A 15,446-nucleotide genomic window follows, 5' to 3' on the forward strand; every position below is an offset into this window, starting at 1 on the left:
CGACATGCCTTAGGAATGGTTTGCCACACCTACCACCCGGGCTGACATGTGTACTTGCGACGCCATGTGGATTACCTAAGCTGGTAGTGGTTCCAAATATTCGCTCCGTCTCCGTGCTCTTCCGGGCCGAAATAAACTTCCACCTACTACAACAAAGTCCCAAACCATCTCGATGGCACCATCGCCTTCCTGGTACTCCACCAGGATCTTCATGAACATTTGATACAGGAGACTCCATCATTGAACCATTCATCGTCAACAATGCCAGCCAGTGGCATCAAACGCACGAGGGGTGCCTGCCTGCAATGTGTTCGCAAAAAGCGGAGGGTTAGTTACGTCAGATGCCAGTGATTTACGCCTGTTCGCAAGTGGATAAATGTGTCACTGACATTCCAAGGATCTAGTGTGACAAAAGACGCCCAAAGTGTTCGCAGTGCTTGAAAAACAATTCGGCCTGCGAGCTCCAGGTCTTCAAGATATGGAACCCTGAGGAGTCTGGAGAAGCTGGGTCGAGCACCCAGAGACCTAACTCCAACAACCCATTAATTGACGATCCAGACCGACATTTGGGGCCCCTGGAGCAAGATTCAGCTCAGCCTTTATCACTAGTCAGTGCTGGTGCTACTTTAGACGATGGTTTCTGGCTTGCGCCCCCACTCATGGACAACTTTGGCACTCCCGCATTCGACATTGACACTCGATTGTCTGACCACAATCAACAAATTGTCGATTGCGCCAACCTGTTCCGGACCTGTTCACAAGAAGATGCAGCTGTACTTAGCGCAGAACCGAACAGAGTATTGGATCTGGATAATGAGCCAGACCCCATATTGAACGACACACAATACGACATACCGCAATCGGTGGATTCCTTAGCCATTAATCAAGTCAATCACCCTGCCCTCGACAATATCCAGCCAGGAACAAGCCTGATTTCATACGACTCAACATTAAGGGACCGCCAAGAATATCTCGAAATCCCATCCGTCTCAACTCACTGCCCCGTACCGTGGCCTCCTGATATGCTTTCATCTCCTGACCGGCGCTTTCTTTGGCAATACTTTCTTCACATCACGAAAGCCGGATTTCTATGCCTTGATGCAAAAGAACTGCCTAGGTTCCAAGGGTCACAGGATCCGTTTATTAGCACTATCCCACAAATGGCCATCTCGAATGAGTACTTACGAAACGCCGTATTCTGTTTCGCCGCATTCCAGTACAACACCAGCAGACAAGCCCAGGATTTCCAAACCCTCTTTAAGGAATGCTCTAGAAAGGCTTCTTCGGCGTTTCAAATACATCCCAATTCACTTGATCGCCAAGGTTGGCCGCTCTTTTCGATCATTGCTTGCGGAATATTTTTGCACCACTTTGGTCACGATGTCAAGCAAGACTATCTGCACCTTGCAAGCGGACTCGCAACCAGCTTTTCACTACGTTTACGATCCTCTTCAGATCTCTTGGCGCCGTTCATTCAACTGATACTTTCCATGTTGCGCTGGAGCATAGTATCGACAGTATGCTCCTTCAGAAGTCCTCGAGCGCTTATGAGCGATGATATTTATCGTGGCCTGGAAATGCGAGCAGAGGAAGTAGAACACAACTACCAACCCTCCTTCCGTGACTGGACCAACCATCCAATCTTCGCATTTTCGCCTCGTCTAGTTAACCCACTTCTTCGCATAGCAAGGCTCCTCGACATTCAAAAGTCCTGGCCCGCTGGTCAGGACTTCATGTCGAACACATTCACGGAAAGTGAAATGATAAAGCTTGAAGAAGAACTCCTCACCGCAAGAGAGGTTGACATGAATGTGACGCAAGCAGGCACCACAGACCCCGAGGAACTTCGTTGCTTAAACGAGGCCATGCACGCATCTGCATTTCTCTTATTTTATGCGCGCATCAGAGGAATGCCTTTCACTGCGCCTCTAATACGGCACAAGGTGCAAGTCGTGGTTTCCGAAATTGCCAGAATCCATGTCGAATCTCGTGTTTCGCACGGAATACTATTTCCCCTTTTCATTGCCGGATGCGAAGCAGTCGATAGCGAAGCAAGAAGGGAGATCCTGGAGAGACTGCGGACTCCAAGAGGTCTCACATATAATCGCACAGATGTCTGCTTAGCATTGGAGCATGCATGGCAAATCCGCGATCTAGATCCAGGCAGCAAGTGGCCCAAATGGTTTCACAAAGGTATGTAATAGCCGTCTTGAACTTGAGGTTTAGCACTAACATGAGTGCCATTGATAGTTAAGCCAAGCTTTCATATTAGCTCCTTGTTCTAGGTCAATTCTATGCAGTTGAAAATCAAAGTAGATGAATATGTTCTCGAAAATGACAGGCTTGGGGATAAATAATGTCTTGAGGCATTATTACGACTGTCTTTACTCCTGAATTTACCCTCAGCTTGCATGGAGCCTTAGGAATCCTTACTCTTTACTATGTGTACTTCCGTTTGAAACTTCATAATCAGTGGGCCTATGACGATCGCACGCAAGGCCATTCGAAATGAAATTGGAGGTACAGGAAGCAACTTATGACCGAGCGACACTGTGGCACGAGTAGTGAAGCTTGCTCTGACTGACCCGTTTCTGTCACGTCAGCCAAGTCAAAACAACTCCTAGTCTAATTTAATTGTACTCGTTAGATTTAAAATGACTTGATTGGCTGATTTGACCAATTAGACATGCAATACCGTCTTACTGTTCGTAGGCAATGAACATATGATTAACTAGGGGTAAGCCAGTTACTCGTTTCAAATAGAGGCATCGATGACTGGCTTAACTGTCAGTCTAGTTGTTTCAAGTTGGTGTGTCTTCTTGGTTGTTGGCTTACGAGATTTGCACCAACGACAAAATCACCAACCGCTATGTTCATTCCGAGCAAAACAGCCAGTTGTAACCCTGAACATTGATGTAACAACAAGGATTTGCTCCCCCCCTCCCTCTCGCCTGGTTGGAAAGGCCGAGTTACTGTGCACTTAATTTCTAACCGTTGTTCCATTTTACACAGTCAAAGAAGCTATGCTTCATATGCCATTCTACATTACATGTAACATAACAGTACACCCTAATTTGCAGTAGGTAGCTTGGCAATATACCTGGCTGCCATGGACGACAATCGATCATGATCGTTCTCTAGTTATCGGACAATGTCATCGGCCCTTTCTTGACGAAGATACTCATCACCTCATAAATCAGATCTGCGGCCGCCAGAGACGTCAACTCAGCGTTTGTATCGTAAGCGGGAGACACCTCAACGACATCTGCACCAATGAGGTTGACATCCTTTAAGCCGCGGATGATCGCCCGGAGCTCACGCGTGGACCACCCTCCAGTCTCGGGTGTTCCAGTGGCGGGGGCGAACGCAGGGTCAAGCGTATCAATATCCATAGACAAGTAGACCGGTCGCTCCGTGCCCACGCGCTCAACGATCTTCCTGATAATACCACGGGTACCGATATCATCGATTTCGCGAGCTTCGATGCGAGCGAATCCACAGAGCTCGTCATCATCATAGTCTCCCATGCCAGATAGTGTTGTACGAAGTCCAGCATGCATATTGCTCGAGTTTGAAATCAATCCCTCTTGGCTTGCCCAGTAGAAGAAGCTTCCGTGGGTGATCTGTGATGCATCTGAAGGTGCGCCTTGTGTTGGATTCCAAGAGTCGAGGTGGGAATCGAAGTGTATGACACTGACAGGCCCATACACCTTGTGAATACTACGGAGAATCGGCAAAAGAATTGTGTGGTCGCCGCCAAGTGTCAAAATTCGGGGAATTGTCTCCAGAGGACTCTGTCCATCGGCGGTAGACTTCGTATGGGCCGGACGTTGAAGGAGGCTCGTGTAGCCTTTCTCGATGTCCCTCATCGCTATTTCTTTGTCGTGCCTGTCATGAAAGCCATTAGCATAAAGCAATATCGTCTTCTATACCAGGGGCGGTTATGCTTACGGTGTTGCCTGGATATCACCGCAATCGAGTGCCTGCCCCCAAAACTTGAGAGGATTCACACGTTGAGGGCTGCACCAGAATTAACGTGATCCACAAGGTGGAAGCTGTGAAACTTACACATTGTAGCCGCCACTTTGGCAGTGTTAGTTTGGTTGATTTCTTGACTTGGAAACAACAGGTGACTTACGCTAGTGTTAAGTGACGAGAAGCTTGCCTGATTGCTGACGGCCCAAACCGAGCTCCCGGTCGATATGTAACACCACTATCAAAGGGTATACCTATCATCCAAAATTCAATCAGTCATACACTCATCGAAGTATGCAGCCCAGGTCTTGACAACGAACCGATGGTAGCAATGTCAAAGGAGATCGATTCGTGCTGAAGACAAGGAAGGTGTGGCAGCAGGCCGTAAGTGGTGATTCCGGCAAATGCAGATTGATCCTGTAACAAATAAATCAGCGATTGGATGGCTAGTATAGCCAGCCAGAAACACCCACGTATGCGTAATTTTGGGGGCTAACGGCGTCACCACTGTCCTGTAGCGGTCTCTGCACCGCATGGCCAAGCGAACCTGCGATGAGGGTACAAAATTGAAGACTTTTGAACATTTCGAATGATGTTTGGTAAACTTTAAGCAGGCTAATTTGCAGAATCACTGCGAATTCATCATCTTTGGCTATTTAAGTGTCTTCTTGGAGGTCACGTCTTATTGCTCTTGGCCTTGTTTGCGGGAGAGATTGACACTAACCACGTCGAGTAAGTTATCCGCAAGTTCCACCTAGCTAGTATGATAACGGAATCGAGTAAGTCCTGACCCATGTAATCATTCAGATGATGAGACTATCTGATATTGACAGTGACACCTGTGTCATTCTTTACGCGCTTAGATGCGGTAGGCCATAATTGTGGCATACGAATCAGCGGTTGATTTGAACCACCTCAAAACAGACTTGAGTCTTCGTGACCACCCCCGAAATGATGCTTTAGCGGTTGAATTGTCTCGTCTGCGTGGCATGAATAGCAAAATGAGGGTCTCTGAAAACCCTCCAGAGAAGGCTTTGCGCCACATGCACCACATCATGATCCATCCGAATACAGTCATTTGGCACTATGTTTTCAAGGATATTTTGAGAGAACACTATGATTCTCTAAATCTAAATAGCTTGCGACTGCATTGTGCATAGAAAGCATCATTCACGCTGACTCGTATCACATCAGGATGAAGTGCAATGCCCAGAAGGCATGTATTTTAGCCTAAATAAGTATTTCCCTAAAGAAAATATAATACCTACCTCGAACGGAGAATAAAAATCACCTTTCGATTGCAAAGGCAGTTGTTCAACCCAAGCAGACTTGGTTAAGATGCAGAACCGAAACTCTCCAATTGATGCGAAGAAGGAGGAAAAGTTCCAACCCAGCGACCAGGATCATGCCAACGAGCTGCCCTATCCAAAGTCCCGAGAGTTCCCACCCCGAAAATGCCATCCATGTGCCGAGTGGCAGCGCTATAACGTAGTACGAAACGGCGTTGATCAAAGCTCCCAAATTTTGCTTTCCCATACCACGTAGTCCGCCACCGCAACTTCCATTGAGTCCGTCAAATATCTGGAACAAAGCCACCCATGGCAACACCCGTGCTGTATATGATATCACACTCTCTTCAGGTGTGAACATGCTAGCGAAATGAAACCTGGTAGCCATCAGGATGGTCATGACACCGGTAGCGATGACTACGGTCAAAAGAATGGCTACCCTGATAGACCTGATCGCTGCCTTCTTGTCTCTGAGGCCAAGAAATCCGCCGACTCTGATGCTGGTTGCCACACCGATGCCAAATGGTATGGTGACCAAAATCTGATCTGCCGTCATAAGAACACTTTGGGATGCAAGGGGAAGGGGACCTAGGCGTCCGGCAACAAGTGCAACAATCTCGAATGCCCAGAACTCAGTGCCCAGGTGAACGAACCCAAGAAAAGCAAGGCGAGTAAAAACGTATAGGTTCTCAAGACATCTTCTGTCCCAGCCACCCCAGCACTCGTAACCTTGGATGAAGCGCGCATATGTAAGAAGGCCAAAGAAAGATAGCCAGTAGCCAATGCTTGTTGCAAGAGGTGCACCCATGACCCCGAGCCCCGAGAACCTGATAAACCAATAGTTGAGGCCAGCGCTGATAGGAGACGTGATAAGGAGGATGTACGTGGCGGGCTGCACAATTCCTTGGGCTTGCAAGTACTTCTTGATAATCTCAAAGTAAATGTATCCCAGGCCACCGGGAATGAGACGCGTCAAAAATCTTGCCGAGTCGTGTGATAACGATTTGTCCTGGCCGAGGGCCAAAAAAAGAGGTTCGGAGTAGGCCCAAATGAGTGACACCGGAACGAAGAATAGCGTAAGAACAATAACTGCTCTCTGCAGAAGGATACCAGTGTAGTGCTTTTCACAGCCTGTGAAAGCCGTTGAAGCGAGAGTGTCGAGAGCGGTTGAGCCGCCCATTCCGATGAGCCACCCAGTGCATGTGCTGAACATGTACGAAAACGCAGCTACCGACAAACTCTCTGGATGCAGTCTTCCGACGAGCATCATAGATACGGTCTGGAATGAGTTCTGCAGGATATATGCAGCAATCACAGGCAGCGATGATTGCAACAAAAGAAGGACCTCCTGATACCAAATTCTGGCCTCGTGAACCAGATGCCATCCAATTTCAGTCTTCGAGTTTATACCAATGCCGCTTGGCCGTGGCGGAAGCAGAGTCGTTTGCTCCGTAGGGTCGTTGATAAACTCGCCGGGACCTAGGAGGCCTGGTTCTGTTGGATTTGTTAGGTTGAGAATATGAAGTAGAGACCTGTAGACGAACCTACCTTGTTGATGATTCTTTTTCATTTTTGATGCTTTTGATTTGTCGTGTTGAAGTTCGTTGGTTGGTTTGGACGAGGTAAGTATTAGCTAGCCACACAAAAGAGTTAATGTCCTGTTCTCATAAGGTACTGAGATATCGCAGTTGTCGCACTTATCCCGTTGCGGCTCGTGTTCGCCAGACTAATAACTTCTTGAGGCTATGGAAAACTTTCCTGATTAGGAAAGAATCCCGATACACATTCATGACTCGGGACATTAATTTTTTTGCTGCGATGGGATGATCGTGCTGCCATGGCATTACCGCATTACCTGATCGACGGGGAAGGTTCCGGGTATAGTCAATTTTCCGCCAGACAAGGCAAAGGCCGCCGTCGATAGGCAACTGGCTATCTAATCTAAAAAGATAAGAAACCTCTTGATAGGGAGAAGTGGGCTTCCGGTTTTAATTTGCAGCGAATTGGTTTATGAAGTGTAAGATATGTTGGTGACTTATCGAAGGCCTCTTATCTGACGGTGAACTGCGTGACATTTGATTAATATTTGAGAGATTTGAAGTAGGAAGAAAGCCATATCATCGGAACTACTCGCTGCTAGAGTCAAATATTATCCTAGGGTCTTCTGAATTACAGTGTTGCCATTCTCATATTTACGTACATTTTTAACCATGTTAAACCTTCAAGTCCCGACGAAAGCGAAAGATGACTCCGAAAAATACATGAAGAGCCCCAGCGAAGCTACAGGAGCTCTCCCACATGAGAGTAACAACGATCGTGTTCTTTCGCCAACTATTACGCAAGATCCAGGTATTGCGGTCTTGGTTGGTTCACAAGGCCTCCCCTTGGTCCCACAACCAAATCCTGATCCTTTGGACCCTTTGAATTGGTCGAAGTTGGAAAAAGCAGTTACTTTATTCATTGTTTCTTTTGCAGGGTTCTTGTCTATCTATCTCACTACTGCGCCAATTGCGTCGCTTCCGCTGCTGCAAGAACAGTTCAACATCAGTTACAGCAAAGTGAGCTGGTCCTTGGGCGTACCAGCACTTGGTCTAGCTATAGGCGCGTTGTTTTTTGCTGGGTTCTCAGACATCTGGGGCCGACGCGCCGTTCTCTTTAGCACAACTTTAGTTGTTCTGATGGCTACTGGTTGCACAGCCATTCCGACATTACAGTATGATTCTTATTTGGCATTGCGATTCTTGCAGGGAGTAGGTGCAGGACCAGCTTTAAATGTCGGCTATGCGATAGTCCAAGATATTACGTACGAACACGAAAGAGGCTTCAAGACCGGACTCTGGATCATGGCTATAGACGCCGGTGGGATCATTGGTGCTCTTGGTACGTCCCATTACACAATGATCATAAAGTTCCTGTTCTGATACTTACTTGGAATATTGAATTAAGTAGGAGGATTTGTCGCCGTTGCTGGAGCCTCTTGGGTTCAGTACCATGTCGTGATTGCCTACGCGGTTCTCTTTTGTCTTGAAGCTTTTCTGTTATCAGAAACTCTATATCCGCGGGAAATGATACATGAAAGAATCATGCGCGACGAGGAGTGGGACTCTATCAAAAGAACAAAAACCCTCAAGATTTGGGTAAGTTTGGTAACCACTTCTTATTTATTCTCGGGTTCTAATTGGCTTTTAGGATATCCCGAAGGGCCAAGCACCATCTAAAAGACGAGCGATTCAAACAACGATCCGTTTTGTACAGCTGTTGGCACAGCCGCGACTTTTGTGTGCCATTGTTCCCTACATTTTCTTTCAATATTGGTGGTAAGATACATGTCTTGGATTCGTTTGACACTTGGGATTATGTTGAATATCAGTTCAATCTGACAAAATCGCGTAAAGGGTCATTTCAATTCTCACTATGGGACCGGTGGCATACGCTCAATACAGCACCCAGACTCAAGGACTCCTTTGGCTTGGTTTGATACTAGGTATCGTCACTGTTGAACTTGTCTGCTCTGGTCAGATTCTTGACAAAATTGCTTCCCGCCTTGCAACACGCAACAATCACATCATATCTCCTGAAATGTACCTGTGGCTGGCATATCCTGCAACCTTTCTTAGTGCTACGGGCTGCATCATATGGGGTTTGTCAATTGATCGCCAATGGCATTTTATCATAGGCGAGCTCGCTCTGTTTCTTTGTAAGGCAGATCATCTCATTCTCTCTCCTATTCTATTTTTCTAATTAAATAAGCAGTTGCCGCAGGCTTGCAGATGGGAAATGTTACAGTAGTTACATATGTGGTTACTGCATATCCAGGCTGCGTTCTCGAAGTCATGTCCCTCTACGGAGTGCTCTATAATGTAAGTCGACGACATCGGCTTACTTACTGTGAAAAGTCCATAGGAAGAAAGAATCATGCTTACGTGCCCACAGGTCTCTGCTTTCCTAAACCCGTGGTATATCAATAGTTGGGTTGAAGCTGTCGGTATGAAAATCTGCAAACAACTGATACTTTGACAATGCCTGACTGGGTTTTTAGGCTTCACATGGTGTTTTGCCACACAAGGCTTTATCACTTTCTTGATTATTCCATGTATCATGATGCTTCAGAGATGGGGACACAAACTGGCAACGGTTGCCGACGCGGTGTGAGAAGTGTTAAGTTGATGAGTGTTAGTGTTGATGAGTAAAATGTAAGCCTTTTTTTAAGCAGGCTTTAATAGTTTAGTGAATAGTACTTGAAAAAGATGTTTTTTGGTAGAAATGCTGGACTGTCGGGAGGGTGAACAATGTTGAAACGGTACGGTACATAAGGGCGCAGAAGGGGGGGCATTGTAAAACACTGGCATCCAGCCTGATTCTGCATGGAAAGCACCGGGTGCGATGGCGCATTAGAAATTGACCTGTGGCCAGATTCGAAAAACCTATTGTGGGCTTGCCATAAATTTCAAAAACATCACTTTTAAGAAGCACTACCTTTTGACCTGCCAACAAGAGAGAAACTGGCGGGTCGTGTTGCTCCCTACCTGTTACTGTCCCTAGTATAGATATCTCCAAGCCTCTCACCAACTCGATGCATGGCTGCGTATATGTCCTCCTGGCACAACAGCTTATGGATCCCGGTCGTGGTCCAGAAGCGCTTCCTCTTCTCCCAGCCGTCTCTATCCGCGGAATTGCTGAGCACATCTACCGCGAGGAAACTATGCTTATGCTAGACCTAGCTAACTGTCTGCGACCAGCAGTCCTTTGACATCGCCCTCGTTCAAATATCCAAGGTTCGCAATGCAGTTGAGAGAATGACTGCTGATCAGAATACCTAAAGCAACAGTGCTACTACCTCGCAGTCAATTCTTGGCTACATGACTCAAATGTGGTGTCTCATGGCATGGTTGTCGTACCATTTTGACGACTGGGCTGATGCTAGTGTTTGCTGGGAGAAGGCCATCGTGATAGCCAAACTGGTCTGGTGGCCAAACGGAGTCATGATATTGACCGTCAATATATCAATCATATATACCAAATAGAGAATGGGGGGGCGTTGACTGAGGTAGCAGATGTCACGCGGCAGATTAGTACGTTCGATGTTTCATCTGGTCGGAGGTTGAGTGATGTTGGTATTAGTAAGAAGTGGCTAGAGATCATAGAGAGACTGTAGCTAACGCTGATCGGTTATTTTTTGAGTTAGTTATTTTAGCTACGCATTTTATTTCTTACGCATACTTATTGTAGTGGCTTTGGGTGGTTTGATCGTCATTCTGCGCCGCATTCTGGCAGACAAGGTGGTCTTGGATCGGCCGCACAATGCTGATGGCCCGTGCATTGAGTATATTCCCTTGACCGCATCTTAATCTGACATGGAAGGCTATCGGATACCTCGTTAAAAGTTCGTTTGAATTACACTGCGAAAGGTGAAAAAGCCGTCAGCTTCACTTTGAGAAGTCGTTCAAATGGGGGAAACACCACGGGGAATTAAACCGCCCTAGATGCAACGGTCGGACGGGTATTTGCCGCGAAGTCATCCTATTGTCAACCTTATTATCGAAAGGAGCAGCAACTGACTCGTCCACTCACTGCTATTGGGCACAGAACCCCCATAATGTACCCTGTCTTTTCGCACAGACAAGCTGCCATGGGCGTTGGGGCTGAACGAATTCTATAATAACTGTGACTCAGGCCACGATAACCTCTTCCTAATCTGGCCAATATTCCCGGCTGGTCTTGGCTACGAGTACGACATTTAAGCTTCCGTGCCGCGCCGTCCCATCCCATCGGAATTGTTTTCATATTCCAAAGCCTCAGGCTATTTTTATAGCCCACAACATCAACCTAGTTCGCCCCATGGCATCTCATTTCTACAAGCGTTCTAGAAATGGTTCGGCAACCCCCCTATCCCTTGACGATTCCCCTGTCGCGTTGACCATAATCGCAATCTCTTGGCATGGTTTCTAACACTTGTATAGGTTGTGTAACATGCAGGACTGCTCGCATCAAATGCGACGAGAGACATCCATTCTGCGAGCAGTGCGAGCATCGCGGCATAGCGTGCAGCGGTTACAAGCCTCAATTGAAGTGGGTGGAAACCAGAGACATCAACCCTGACAGCCAAGGCCCTACCAAGATCGTTATCAAACCGCGATGCTCTTTGACAATCTGCTCGTCGACAAAGACCACTCAGAACGAGAAAAAAGTCAATTTACCAACATCAATAATGCGGAATCCAAATACGGGTCCCCGCCTCCACTCTTCATCGGATGTTTTCATTTTCACGCACTGGGCTGAGTCCCTACCGGATTTGGTATACCCCAACCCGGAAGAATACACCAGCATACGGGACCCTTATTTGGCGTTTGTTTGGAAACCGGACTCTATTCTTCTTCCAGCTGCCCTAGCGGCTGGAGCATCTCACCTTTATGCCTTGGGGGTCATTACTCAAGTCGAGGTCCTCGAAAGGAAGCAAAAGGCTCTTTTGAAAATGGTAGAATGCGTGAAGCAACAAAGAGCGCTGTTGACAAACCAAGGTCAAGAGATTATGCCATCTTATATAAGTGAAGAAGCTATCGCTGCGTCGTTAGCGTTAATCGGCATGGAGGTGATGCAGGGCTCGCAAACGCAGTCAATCATTCCTCTGATTCGAGGAATGAAAGCTCAACTCGAAGAGAGAAGAAAATCATCACAAGAAAAAACTGGGGGCTTGGAAATCGAAAAACCAACCCCCATGATGGCTGTCAATGTAAAAATGATGGCTTACATGGACACACTATGTTGCGTTCCTTGCGCAAGAAAACCGACCCTAGATCGACAATTCTGGCAAGAATTTGTCATCCCTCAATGTCACAACTCTTCAAATGGGGAGCCAGACGTTGTCTTCGGGTACTCCATGCAAATTGCTCCCTTAATCGGGGAATCTGCATCGTTAATCAACGACTTCTTCAGCGAAACAATAAGCCATGAAGACTTCGTTTTGTCTCGGGACTACTTGCTAGATAATCTCGTCTCCTCTTGTCGAAATCTACCGCCGGCTAGGCAGCAAGCCGACTGCGGAGAGAGCCCCACGGCATCGCGGGAAAGCGTCAAGATTAAAACTGCCAATGCTTGCATCGCGGCCGCCGTTGCATACAGCCTGGCAACTCAAATCTTTCTGATTCGTGCAGATGAAAGCACCCCAAGTCTGATTCGGATACAGAAACCCTCCAAACAGCTTTTGGAGCTGGCCGAAAGTCTTTCGGCTGTTGTTTCAGCTGTTTCACTTGACACGCATGCTGCAGCAATGATGATATGGCCGGTGTTTGTCCTTGGCTGCGAAAGCAAATCTCCAAGTACAAGGCGGCACCAGGTAGAATTATTACTTGAGAAAATGCTCGACAAGAATAAGATGCTCAATATTGCGGTCGCCCTCGATTTACTGAGGAACAGAATATGGAACATGGATAAGACACCGGGTGGGCCAAGGCCTGGTGAGGATGGGTATTCTTTCAACGAGCTCTGCCACTTTCCACAAAATGATTGGGTCAGGTTTTGCTGGAAAGAGAAATTGCAGCTCTGCTTGGCGTAGTTTTTCGAAGGTCGAACGGGGAATCAAGATTGGCTAATGATGATAATGATCTTATATACTGAACGCTGACTGCTCAAGTTTGTGATTACACGGTATGAAAAAGTTATTCTACAAGAATGTGACTGGCCCACAGTGCACTGATTGACATAGGAAATGGGTATCTTTCCGGTTTCCGTAGTCCATATGATTATTTCGCCACCTTTTTCGCCTGCTCCTCCAATGTCCGAATAAGTTTGCTCCTTTGCCGAATCTTCTTTCCCCATTTATAAAAGATGAATGGGACCGGCATGAGCACAACCTCAGCGACGCCAACTGTTATTCCCGCGATGCGCGGGGTGAGGGCAGCATACATGCTCTTGCCCACCAATACGAGGATAGCTCCCAAGATTGATCTAAAGACGAGATTTCCGGCCGACGCTGAAGTTGCGTACATGCCGAAGACCTTGGAAATGTAGCTGGTTCCGTAAATGAAAACAAGGCCGAAGCCATATCCGAATGGAACGCCAGAAATAACGCTCCAGTAAAAGGGAATTTCCACAGGTAGGGAAGTGAGAGCGAACGAGAGTTGACCAACGGGCTCCAACACTGCTCCGATGCAGATCAGAAGAACTGTGGCTTCGGGCTCGGGCTGGCCGGTTTCAGGATTTTTGGGTTGACGGTCGACCAGCTTTCTGAGCAGCGGCTCGGTAAGGAGGACGAGCGCAATGCCAACGAAGACTCCGATGAACGCAAGTCCAGAGATGGCCGTGGTCCAACCACGTTCGTTTTGGTATACGATAGGAAAAGCCACATATGCCAGTTGGACGATGGCGTAGATGACAGAGATGTAAATGTTCCAGAACATAAGAACAGGTTCAGTAAAAGATAGGATAAAAGGTCGGGAAACAGCGGTTCTGATTCTGCGGAATAGCGGTACGGTATCGTCGAAGTCGGACCAGTATCGGAAGTCGTTCTCCTCTTGCCGCTTGATTTCAGCCTTCTTTCGGAGAAGTGTTGGTCGATATGTTTCGGGAACGGTCATGATAAAAAGAGCCCCGACGGCTGTTGAGATTAACGACATCCAGTTGAGTGACCTCCAGCCCAATGCCTCAACCAGAAACCCGCCCTGTTGGATATTGTTAGCTGACGGTCTACCCGTTTCCGACTGCGAGTTGCTGCTTACCATTAGGGGTCCAAGCACAGGGCCGTTGAGGGGGCCAAAAGAGTAAACTGAGATGGCTAAGGGTAGGTACTTGGGGTTGGTGATATCCATGATGGAACCGCCGACATTGGAAAGCATAACACTTCCGGCAACAGCGCTGAAACTCGCGTTAGCTTCTTTGCTCTATGTGACTGGAGAGGGATCACTTACCCCAAGAAGCGCGCGACGATAACCATGGTGAAGTTCGTCGCAAGTGCAGCAAGAGGAATTAAGGCCAGGAAAACAGACAGACCGCCGATATACATTGGTCTTCGGCCAAAGGTCTCACTGAGTGGCGCCATAATGAGGGCGCCTAGGGCCAAACCCACTAGATAAAGGGAGATACCAAGCAAAGGTAGTGATGAGTTGGTAATGTGAAGCTCCTCGGACATCTGAGTGATGCCGCTGGAGTATGCTGTGGAGTAGATTCCGGTCGCAAGCGTCGTGAAGGCAAACATGCCAATGACGAGCACTCGGTATGCAACAGACCAGTTCTTTGGGTCGTTTGGGTCTCCGTCGTAGAAGTCGACACGAAAGGCCTTCAATGCCTTGGGTGCATCGTCTTCATCGTCAACATGTTCCTCAAAGTCCTTGACATCGAAGTCAAAGTCAGGTACGTAGAAGGACCACCGCGGCGGCAGGGCGGTCTTCTCGTTGAAGACGCCATCGATGTATTCGTTGGCGACGGGGTAATATGATAGTCGACTTAGCCGCGGGAGACGAGAGTAACGGTCAGGTGCTTGGAAGCGTTGGCTTCGCATCCACGAGCTTCTAGCATTGAGAAATGAATGCCGGCCCGGCGGCGGCTGAGGTCTTGGAGGGAGAGCAGCGAATCTGGTCTGCTTCTGTCCATTTGGAGAGGAGAACTGCAGCCTGGCGGGGTCAGGCACTTGCAGCGACATAATGATGGTTCATAGTGTTGGCTCCTAGGGTGAGTGAAGGAGGGAAAGGTCTGTCAATGATGGGCCTCAATGAGTGATAACTACAGAAGCAGGGGAAGAAGCTCGCCGAAGACCGGGACTGGCCCTACAGAGCGGCAAGCCCCAAGGGGCCAGAACCACCTCATTTGGGCTTGTTGTGCAACGCATGTCTTGGATAATTGACGACAGCGTCCAAGTCTCAGCCCCCCACATGGGGTACGTCGTTCTCGCCGCTGGCTGCCATCTCGGGGTGGCTGAAGAGCTATTCTCCTTAGGGATCACCGGTACCAGGGGTCTCCGTTGCTGGATATCAACGGGGACCTCCTTGGGTGCGGATCGGCGGCACCGCAGCGGTAACCCAGGCATGATTAATCTCTCTGGGAACTCCTGAATCATCCGGACATCATGGCTCCATATTTGGCTGACCGCAGCAGAAGGTGCAAAGCCCATCCTGGCTTCTGCACAGTACGCGTCCAACCCCACGTGCCGTGACAGCTGGTGTTATAAGAGACCGTATTAAGAACTGTGGT

At 48.0% G+C, this 15,446-nt stretch overlaps 4 protein-coding genes across 4 annotated transcripts; 1 reads left to right on the top strand and 3 right to left on the bottom strand.

Annotated features, from left to right (window-relative positions):
• Positions 1 to 261: 261 nt before the first annotated feature.
• Positions 262 to 2,285, top strand: EsH8_V_000124 (uncharacterized protein; the record flags this gene model as incomplete). The annotated part of the gene is made up of 3 exons (XM_083272640.1): positions 262 to 327; positions 405 to 2,193; positions 2,251 to 2,285. The coding sequence occupies 3 exons, from the start codon at positions 262 to 264 to the stop codon at positions 2,283 to 2,285; spliced, it is 1,890 nt and encodes a 629-aa protein (XP_083125355.1).
• Positions 2,286 to 3,137: 852 nt separating this feature from the next.
• Positions 3,138 to 3,560, bottom strand: EsH8_V_000125 (uncharacterized protein; the record flags this gene model as incomplete). The annotated part of the gene is made up of 1 exon (XM_083272641.1): positions 3,138 to 3,560. The coding sequence occupies one exon, from the start codon at positions 3,558 to 3,560 to the stop codon at positions 3,138 to 3,140; it is 423 nt and encodes a 140-aa protein (XP_083125356.1).
• Positions 3,561 to 5,289: 1,729 nt separating this feature from the next.
• Positions 5,290 to 6,444, bottom strand: EsH8_V_000126 (MATE family efflux transporter; the record flags this gene model as incomplete). Its single annotated transcript, XM_083272642.1, has 1 exon — positions 5,290 to 6,444. The coding sequence occupies one exon, from the start codon at positions 6,442 to 6,444 to the stop codon at positions 5,290 to 5,292; it is 1,155 nt and encodes a 384-aa protein (XP_083125357.1).
• A 6,559-nt stretch (positions 6,445 to 13,003) lies between these two features.
• Positions 13,004 to 14,898, bottom strand: EsH8_V_000127 (uncharacterized protein; the record flags this gene model as incomplete). Its single annotated transcript, XM_083272643.1, has 3 exons — positions 13,004 to 13,921; positions 13,979 to 14,114; positions 14,168 to 14,898. 3 exons carry the CDS (start codon positions 14,896 to 14,898, stop codon positions 13,004 to 13,006), a joined length of 1,785 nt encoding a protein of 594 aa, XP_083125358.1.
• Between the last annotated feature and the right edge of the window lie 548 nt (positions 14,899 to 15,446).

The sequence above is a fragment of the Colletotrichum jinshuiense genome, chromosome 5 (genome assembly GCF_051148585.1).
Source record: "Colletotrichum jinshuiense chromosome 5, complete sequence".
NCBI classification, from domain to species: Eukaryota; Fungi; Ascomycota; class Sordariomycetes; order Glomerellales; family Glomerellaceae; genus Colletotrichum; species Colletotrichum jinshuiense.